Source organism: Telopea speciosissima, chromosome 9 (genome assembly GCF_018873765.1).
Source record: "Telopea speciosissima isolate NSW1024214 ecotype Mountain lineage chromosome 9, Tspe_v1, whole genome shotgun sequence".
Taxonomy (NCBI): Eukaryota; Viridiplantae; Streptophyta; class Magnoliopsida; order Proteales; family Proteaceae; genus Telopea; species Telopea speciosissima.
This window is the reverse complement of record NC_057924.1, coordinates 635,110-644,974: the sequence shown is the minus strand read 5'-3', so window position 1 is coordinate 644,974 and position 9,865 is coordinate 635,110. Positions and strand designations below refer to the sequence as shown.

General features: G+C 38.0%; 1 protein-coding gene across 1 annotated transcript; it reads right to left on the bottom strand.

Annotated features, from left to right (window-relative positions):
- Positions 1 to 459: 459 nt before the first annotated feature.
- LOC122639859 (probable calcium-binding protein CML21) lies at positions 460 to 9,099 on the bottom strand. The gene is made up of 5 exons (XM_043832865.1): positions 9,075 to 9,099; positions 5,007 to 5,257; positions 2,361 to 2,563; positions 1,549 to 1,723; positions 460 to 890 (listed from the first exon to the last, which is right to left on the bottom strand). Exons 2-5 carry the CDS (start codon positions 5,206 to 5,208, stop codon positions 778 to 780), a joined length of 693 nt encoding a protein of 230 aa, XP_043688800.1. The 5' UTR covers positions 5,209 to 5,257; positions 9,075 to 9,099; the 3' UTR covers positions 460 to 777.
- Between the last annotated feature and the right edge of the window lie 766 nt (positions 9,100 to 9,865).

Sequence of the window (9,865 nt, the reverse complement as noted above, 5' to 3'; positions counted from 1 at the left end):
GGGCCAAGTTTTGATTTGGGGTCAAAATGGGCGGTTTTGGTTTGGGCAATTGGTCCGGCTCAAATTTTGATACGTTAGATGTATGATTGGTGGGTCACGTGCGGAGAGTACTCCTTTGGCGCCCACTTGAAGGTCATTAGCCCTCTTTTTCTTTTAGAGGGGGAGGGAGGGGAATTGGTGGTTTGGTTTAGAGTATGCAACTTTACCTGTGTGGAGTGAGAGATGATAATCGAGGAACTCAAAATTGCCAGCCCAGATGAGGACCCAAATATGAGTGAAATGTTATGCATTAGTTGAGGCTTGATGATGTATGTCGGGTTCAGTCCCTGTTGCCAGGAATGAACATTTCTAGCTGATATCACCTGAGCAGATATCTCAAAAGTCACTTAACTTTATGATACATGTAATTTTGATGGAATTTGAGTGTAAAGGAAAGATCTCCACAATTGTAAATTTGGCTTATGATCAACAAAAGTTTGGATAATTTTAAGGGTCATGTAGCAGATAGAGAATAAAAAATTTCGGAAAGCAGAAGTTACATCCACAACAGTGGGCAGATTCAAAAGTATATACTCTTCAGAATATTTACAACAAAATTCTCAAACCAGATAGGAGCATAGGTGGCACTGAATCAAGATGTCCTGTTCATCCATTATTGGATGTGCAAACCATAACCTAACATCAAAGCTTGACCACTCTTTTAGAGTAATGGACTAGCTCGTAGTACCACAAGGTGTAAAAAGTCTCCTGATATTTGTGTGAATCGCTGAGTCGAACTTAAACTTTCTCCTCTCCATCTTCGTCCATGTCATCAATCCCAATCCAACGGGTGAAAGCAAAAAGAAACTCCTTGAAAGTCACCGTTCCATTTTTATCCCAGTCCATCTCTTCTGCAGAAAGGGGAGAGGGGAAAGAGTTATAACGACCAGCACCACAGAAAATGTTGAGATTGGTTGGAATAAATAGTACACTCAGCCTAGGTTTTCTGGTAGCCCGGACTGTTGTCAGGGAAGGTCCACATCCATTTGCATCAGAGAAACAACGACAAACTCCATGGTCAATTAGTCAATAGCACTAACTCAAGTTAAAGAAAATGTCAAAAAAATTCTCAATGATAAAAAATGAATATAAAGCAACAAAAATTGAAATAACCAGACTTGTCATTGACATGACCAACTAAAAAAATTGAAGATCCAATTTCGGTCCTGGAGCCACAGTATCCTGAGGTTGGGCTGGAATATGCCAGCCCAGGCCTGGCCCCATCCAGGCTCAGGCCCCCCATTTTTGGCATCTTCCATGTTGCAGTTTAGACTGTATTTAACTTTTCACCACACACACACTGGATTGGCCTGAATTCCAACCCAGCTCACGAGCTGAAAAACCCAGCCCAAGCCCGGGATTTTTCAGGGCCAACCTTGCACCCACATCTTTAAGTGCTAGTGTTATGTCAACCAGGTCACATATTTAGGTTCATTTGTCAGATACATGTCACTGTTCAATCAATCATATATGTGTATGCAGAGAGAGAGAGAGAGAGAGATCACTGACCAAATCTCTTCAGGGCTATTTGACCAGAACAGCATTCTCCTGAATTAGTTTCATTTATTGCCTGCACCATCTCCTGTTTGCTGACATAGCCATCCTTATTCTTGTCCAAGAAAACAAATGTATCAACCAATGTTTCAAATGTTGCCTCCAGATTTGGCAATCCCATCCGTGATTTCTAGCAATTTGGTCAAGGAAACCTGAGGACTTTGAAGTTTTTCACTTGCATTAAAAATAGCAAGAAAAACATGTGTTCAGAATGGAAATATAGCATTCTCCCTAACTGTGCCATGCACATGGTTCACATGCGAGGGGGTCAAAATATCATTTAGTTCTGGTCACACCTGGAGTCTTTCAAGTTCTATACTCCTGCTACACTCTAATCATGCAAATAGTTAAACAATTACAATATTAGAAATTATTCATCAAGCAGGTTCCCAGGACGAGGCCCCATTAGATATTCTCATGATCTCATGAATGCCAAACATAAGAAACAGATGCCCCTTCCAGCATGTAAGAGACTAATACAACATTACAACTTAAGCAAGGGAAAAATGAAACAAGGCCAAAGGGAAAGGGGAAGCAAAGAAATAAAGGGAGGAGAAAAGAACAACAAAAAAAAAGAAGAGAAGAGATCAACTTGGGAAAAGTGGTAGAAAACAAGGAGATGTCAAATAAAGAAAGAGTTGTGCTTAATATCCCCAAAAATAAACACATAAAACATATACAATAACCAAGTGTAAGAAAAGTATCAGAGCAGAAACTTATCTTAAAAAAAAAATAGAGCAGAAAAGAAACTGTCATATTCTGGATACAGCATGAAGAGCTGCTGGATCCTCCTTGAGAAGATAGACGAGGCAGAGGAGAACAATGAACTCATTGAACTTCATACCCATGTTCTCATTGATATCACATGCCTCAAAGAGATCACTGATCTCCTCTTCGGTGAAAGATATCTCCAATTTGTGAAAACAATGCCTAAGCTCTTCTGGATCTATTGTGCCATTTGAATCCTCATCTATGAAAAGAAAAATGGGGAACTTAGCTCATATAAAAATCCACAGAATAAGAAGCATTTATTACACCAAAAGTGATAAGAAGTAAAAAACATTCAAACTCTGCAACCATATTTAATTAACACCCATTGGTCTTGAGCACTTGCTTCAGAACGTGGGTTAAGCTTAACCATTATCAAGGAAGGAAAACAGTAATATTGGTAGTCAATACAAACTTCAACTAAGCGTCATCCAAACACTTGAATCAGTAATATCAATCTTCATTTTCTTTTCTTTTTTTGGAGGGGGTTTGTGGGGGGGGGGGGGAAGCGGGGACGGTGATGGTGGGACTTGATCCCAGTTCTTGACTACAAGAAGCCCATGACTTTACCAAAGAGCTAGCTGTTCAGCCTTGCCACCCAACCATCAGAACATCCTAATCTCAGATACACATTTTATTTATGGGTAATTTATTTATCCCAAAGTTCAGCTATATAAGGCCTTTGTGTGGGCCCCAATGAAGACAGCTTGTGTGGACTGAAGATCTTATGGTTGGAACCATCTTTTAGTAGTTGCTATTACTTAGTTTCTATTTTGGATGATTATGTGGGCCCATGTCGCTGTCACATGTGGAGTTACTACAATCTTTCCTAGTTACTATATATATATATATATTCTTTTTTTCTGTTTCTATTCTTGTAATAGGCTCTTAGTCATTAAAATTACTAGCAACTAAGAGTCTTTTTTTATTTTAGTAAGTTTATAATTTTTTAAATAGCAAGGGATCTTCTTTCTAGAAGTTCCTAAATATCTTGGCAGCCAAGTAACCCACACAATAGAAGGGTTACTAATTTTGTATTGTGGTCATTTATTATAAATAAAGAGGAAGGGGCAGCTAGGCCACAGATTTGATGTTTGAGAAAACTATGCTAGTATGCTCTATGTGAGTGTGTGCATTGTGGTGAATTAGTCACAGCCCTTGTGGTGAAGCCTTGGAGCAAGGGTGGTGATGCCCAACTGCAGGCCATGGGAAGCGATACCAATTGGTCAAATCCTTTTCGTCTTTTATCCTTTCTCTGTTAAGTTTTCTGTTGTGTCATACATTTTTCAGCAACCTACTTCCTACCGTGGGCATCCCTTGGTGACTTCTAACATTCTGCTTTGTTATTACTTAATTTCTAACACTGTTAAGTTCTTTCATATTCTGTTAGTAGATTTCCAGCACTGTTTTGATGTCTGTTATCTACTGTTGGATAGCAACCTAGTTTAAACTTCAGCCGATAGATTCTAAGAATCTAACCATCAGTTTGGGATGAAATTAAACTATGTTACTCTCCTCCATCTCTATTCCATCCGACATAAATTTTATGTTCAGGTTAGTGAGTTATCCCAGTTTTCTCAACTTACCATTGTTCTGTTTTTGTGCCTTGCTAATTATCTGTCCATGTCAGTTTCTTACCACAACATTAGTTGGAATAAGGTTATGGCTGTTGTTGTCAGTTTCTTACCATCCAACCCGTTAGATTCCTTTGATATATTTACCACTAAAGCACCCTCATAGGTTCTCTAGGATATCTTAATTTCACCTTCATCAGGTTCATCATTTTAGAGTTCTATTTACTCAAAGTGTCTGCTATTTTGGATTACTGCGATTCTGTTTCTGTAGGTTTGTTAGCGCTGATTAGTTTCAGCCTAGCATACCTCGTCATTTCCAAGGGAAAATAGTAGTTTAAAATTAGCAATATCCATTTTAGAGGAAGTCCTTAAGTATAAATGAATAAGATTGGGTTATACTCATAATAAAAAGTTAAATTAAGCAAAATATTTTGTAAACCTAATATAAATTAAATTTTTCCCAGATAATTTTAATAAAACAATCTTTTAATTTGTCATTGAACTAGTAGCACCATAGCTGCAAACCAGGCAGCAGGAAGCCAGGATGAGCTCTTTTCAATCTGAATTCTGAACTTGGAATCCCCAACCATATTTTTCCAATTTGCCAAGTTATAGAATCCTGGTCAGGAATAAAGTTCCAACTACCATGTCTGAGTCCATGTAAAACTATTCTAGGATATGTGTGATATGTTTCACTAGAGAGTGTTGCTATTTGTATAGAAAGTACATAAAGTTCAGGTAAATATAAAAAAGGTAAGAGAGAGTATTCTCATCTGCTTCAAAAATGAGCCTGTATGCACAAAACAGGCAGTTATGTTGAGATTGTTTTCCTGAAATATGAGTCTGACATTTTAGTTGGTAAAGCTAATTCAGTTGTATGCATCTCTCAAAGTTTCTTGCAAAGTCCTTGTGAAGTCTGTTCCCTCTATTTCTTCTATATATCTGCTTAATAGATGCTCATATTAAATTTATGGGATTTTTTGATCTCTCTCTGTGCTAAGAGGATATTACTTCTACATAAGTTGAATAACAACTGATGAAAAATACAAACCAAGAAAAAGAAGAACCTACCAAATTGCTCAAAAATGGTTTTGCATTTTCTTAAGCTTTCGTCAATTTTTGGGAATTTCAGGATAATGCTGTTAAACGATTTCATTCCAGATCCTTCAGATTCCCTTCTCTGCATTGCTTTCACCATTTTGGCCTCGAGCTTTGTTTCTGGAATCAATCCCTTTCTAGGAGACTCCCCCTCCTTTCCCACTACTCCTCCCATTGTAGATCAATAAGACGAACAAAATGCAGGATATAGACCAATTATGTACCTGTCCAAAGATGGAAATGAAGGTGGTAGCAAATGCCATATTTAATTTTACAAAATCAGTATAATGGAGAAGATATTGAAGCCTGGCAAGTAGAATATTTTTGAATAAACTGAAACTACGCCAATGTTCCGTTGGTGCAGAAATGGATATCCGTTTACCCATTGACCTGCTTTTACTCTCCCTAGAATGGGAGGTAAGGGTAAGGATTTTATGCCTTAAAAGAAAACGAGGAGGGTATGGATAAGAGAGCCTTACCTAAGGCTCAGCCCATATACCCATTACCCATCCCATATAATTTATCCAAAATCTCTACTCTTAAGCCCACAGCCTATAGCCCATTGGAATTCCCCAAATGGTTAAAAGAGCTTGTTGAGTGTTTACCTTACCCATTTACCTGCCAGATTAAGGGATTTATACAGTAAAGGTAAGGGTAAGCTACCCAAACCCCCCCCCCCCCCCAAAAAAAAAAAAAACCAAAACAAAAACAAGGATAATGGTAAGGCCATTACCCAACCCTACCCTCCCCACTGCCATCCCTTAAGTTCACTCAGTCATCATGCAGATCATACTGTGGCATTATCAATGGCTATTCCATATTAATGAAGACTGAGATCAACAAATGAGCTAACAAAGCATGGAGTATCTATGCCTCTGAGGTCTTTGGGAATGCAGATCCATTGTAAGAACAAGGCTAGGAATGAAAACAGCGTATGTCCCACCAATGCCATACCTTAACCTCAGAAAAATGCTCAAGCTGCTCTGCCCTGTGAAACTTGCATGGGGATCACCTATTTAAAAGATGACAGGGTTCCAGTGTCCACAGGGTGAGGTAGATTGGGGCCACTAGCTAGGGGTTCAAAATACCATACCTGACCTTAACCTGTCACGCCATACCCATTCCCATACCCAAGCATATCATGTCACTAAGGCTTCAGCCTCGTGTGTGAGTTCATGAAAGAGTTAATCTTGGTCTAGAGGGCAAGTTGCATCTAGTTTCCCCTTGGGTTTTCTTTGTAGTATACATTGTTTGCTCTTATCAATAAAAATAAGAATCAGCGATCCATCAAAATAATTACAGTAGACCAAGTTATAACAAAGGACAAAAAAATCTTCAATTTTTAAAAAAAAATTAAGACAAAGAAAATGATTAATTCATGTCGGACAGCTGCGTAGTTTTTAATACCATGCAGCATAACTCAGTAAAATAATTAATAAAATTAGAAACAAATTAACGAGCAATGGACCACTGATATCAGCAATATAGCTCACAGGACCTTAAGGTCAAACATCAGCAAGAAACAACAGTACAGTGAGAAGAAATTTGAATAAAAGAATCAAAGTTCAGTTGATAAAATCAAGGGTTAAACTCAATTAACCATACCAGCAAAGATTAGGTTAGGAGAGATCTCCCCATTCAGAGAGCCACTTGGTATAAAATCATTTGAATACCACGATAAATAAGATAAACTCAATGACCGAAAACACTAAAATAGCTCCACATGAAAGCATTACAACTATTAAAACCAGTGTAAAACCTAGCAGAAAATACGCACTAATAATCACTCTCCATTCATAAACCAAATCAGCTTGATGGGTGGCCATGCTTTGAAATAGTATTAATTGGTGCATATCCAATCCATTACTATAGCTCAAATATCAGAAATCAATCTTGTATAGTTATTCAAATGAAGCCTTGCGTAAATAGCAGCAAGCCTCCTTCAGCAGATAATTAACACAAGTCCAGGTAGTAAAAATAATGCACCTTGAATAAATATGGTTATGATGGGTTTCAAATCCAAGTCTATCCCTCAATATACCAACTTAACCGGCGCGTCTACAAAACCAAAAACCCAGAAATCCTTCAAGGGAGAATTTCACTTTCTCCTCTTAAAGTTTCAAGTTCGCCTATGATATTAAATACTTCCTTGTTCTAATTTTCTTTACTTGTACCCAAAGAGGTGAAAGTTGCATATCCAAAAGTTCCACAGCATCTCAAACGATAACTTTTAACCTTGTGAGACTTCTTTCTAATTTACTCCCAACCAAGTCGGAACCCGAGATAATTCACCTCTTTTTCCCCCTCCTAAGACCTCTCCACCAATTCCAACCAATGTTACTGGTCACCACCAACAACATGGGAGACCACAATAAAACAAAAAAAGCAAAATTCAGAGACAACTTGAGTTCGAGCAATGTTGCAATAGGATTTTCCAAAATCAGAAATGAAGTTGCTTTCTCTAACAACGAAATGGTACTTTTACTCTTTGCGACCACTATTGGTATCGCATCCATTTCCACAAACCTCTGTTACTTTCTCATGAAACAACAAAATTTTCACTAATGAAACAAAAAGAAATGGGTTCTGGACCTGCTGCCTCACAACCTCTCGAACCTTTGCAGCACACCTCACTCAATGGAGAGAGAAGCTCAACATTCTGATCTCGTAGAATGACGTCAGTTAGAACGTTTGAACCTAAAATAAGTAAATGCAAAATTCTCTTCAAAAAGTCATATAAAAAGTAAAGAAAAATGGCTGGGATAGTCTGTTCTGTAAATATTTCTCACCAATTCCACAAAAATTTCCAAGCAGAAGCATGACAATCTAAAGTTCTCAAAATGCGCCTACATTTATTATAGGAAGTAATTGAGAATATGTTAGGTGCTAAAAGTGATCAGCTGTATTGACGATGAACAAGCACCCAAAATGGCCTACAATAAGAATGTTTAAGGAAACCTTAATATGGCATAAGGCATTCGGTGCATACAAATTGGCCTGACAAGCAGAGGGCATAAAATCCCACCTCTACAGCTCCGAGAGAGAAAGAGAGTTTGCTGTTTCTGTTGATGGTCTCCAACATCGTTCGGTTGTGACCAGCATTGCTGACCTTCTCTTGGGAAACGAATGGAAAGGGAAAAGTGAGGAAAGGGTTGCCATTCTGAGAAGTGTAGATTTTATATACAACTTTTGTCAAATTTTCAGTTGCATATGAAAGAAAGTTGTTACATGGGAGAATCTAACATTATGGGCAAATGTCAGAGAAGAAAATGAAATTCTCCCATCTTTCAATGCTTATACTCAAATGGTGCCTGACAGAATATTGTTGTTTCCTGTTAATTACGAAGTAGTGAGATTCCAAAATTCCCACGCAATCATAAAGATTGGAAAATGTCTCTAAGGAAACATCCCATTTGTCCAGCTAGTTTTCCTTGATTTTATGTATCATTTAGTTGCCTGATTTAAAGAATATCAAGATAAAATAGTAATGAGAAAGGTAGGGATTCAGACGAAGCTGACAAGTGCAATAAATATAGTTTCATGGCACCGTAATGTGAAGTACCCGAGTAACCTAACTCCTAAATCTGCAGAAGCTACATCAGAATACACCAGATTTCATAATGGATACTTAAATATTAATCTGAAACCTGTTGAGAATGATCAGAAGGGGAATGGAATCATTAAGAAATACACGAAATAACTAAAATTATACAAATGTTTGACAGAGCTGGATTAAAGTCTTTGATACTCATTTATCAGATTCACTATCATTTATGGCCTGTGAAAAATTTATTGGGTCATCCTTGATTCCAATATCTGATTCTTGGTTACACACCCTGACGCATCCAGTATTTATCAGTATCAGAACAAGCTGGCCTAAAACCGTTTGGCCTCTAATTAATTATACCACTCATCCTTGGTACGAAAATCATGTCCTAATTAATTTCACCAATACCAAGAGATTTAACACAGTGTGTGTGTGTGAGAGAGAGAGAGAGACCACTAGACCTGAAATAATGAAACAAAAATAATGGTGAATACCTGGGTTTTTCCAGCCTTTTCTCCCGTAATCTTCACTGGTACGACAAAAAAAACAAAAAAAAAACATAGAAGACAAACAATAATAATTAAAACAAGTGAGAAGAGAGAATCATCGAATGATTGATTGCATGATCCGAATTATAGCATAAGCGTAGCGATACAAGGAGGGAGGGAGGGAGGGAAGGAATCCCGTAAAGTAAGCAGATGAAAAGGGTGACAGTTTTCTACCAGGGCATATAAGTTGAGCGAAGACCCAAATTTGTTCCAGCTTCCTCGAACTAAATCTCCATATAATGAACAAGTGGGTTTCTTCTTTTCCTGTAAAGCTTTGAGTTCCTCCTGGGGATTGCGCTTTTGATTGAAAAGGTGAGATTTGTGGTCTCACATAATGAGGTGACAGAGGAGTAAGAATGGGGTTGAAAGGATTCCTTCCAAAACTGGTGGCAAGAAAACATGGGTTTGTTGTGTACCCTCAGCCTTCATTGGTTTCTCCATCAAAAGTTCCGCCGCACCCACCACGTAATCCCAATAAATTCCTAAACTTAGATGAAAAAATGGTGGACGGAAGGAATGTCTATCCTCTCTATTTATAACCAATGCACTTTTGAAGACTTATTAGTGCTTCTACAGAATTGGATCACCATTTGCGCATCAGGTTTTAATCCTATCCTCTTTATGTTACCAACGGAAAACCTAGCTTTGATCAATGAGGGCAAGCAAGATGGAGTGTACCCCTAGTAGTACTAACAAATTCATCTGCAGCTTGGACCTCAAAACTTGGATCAGGATCA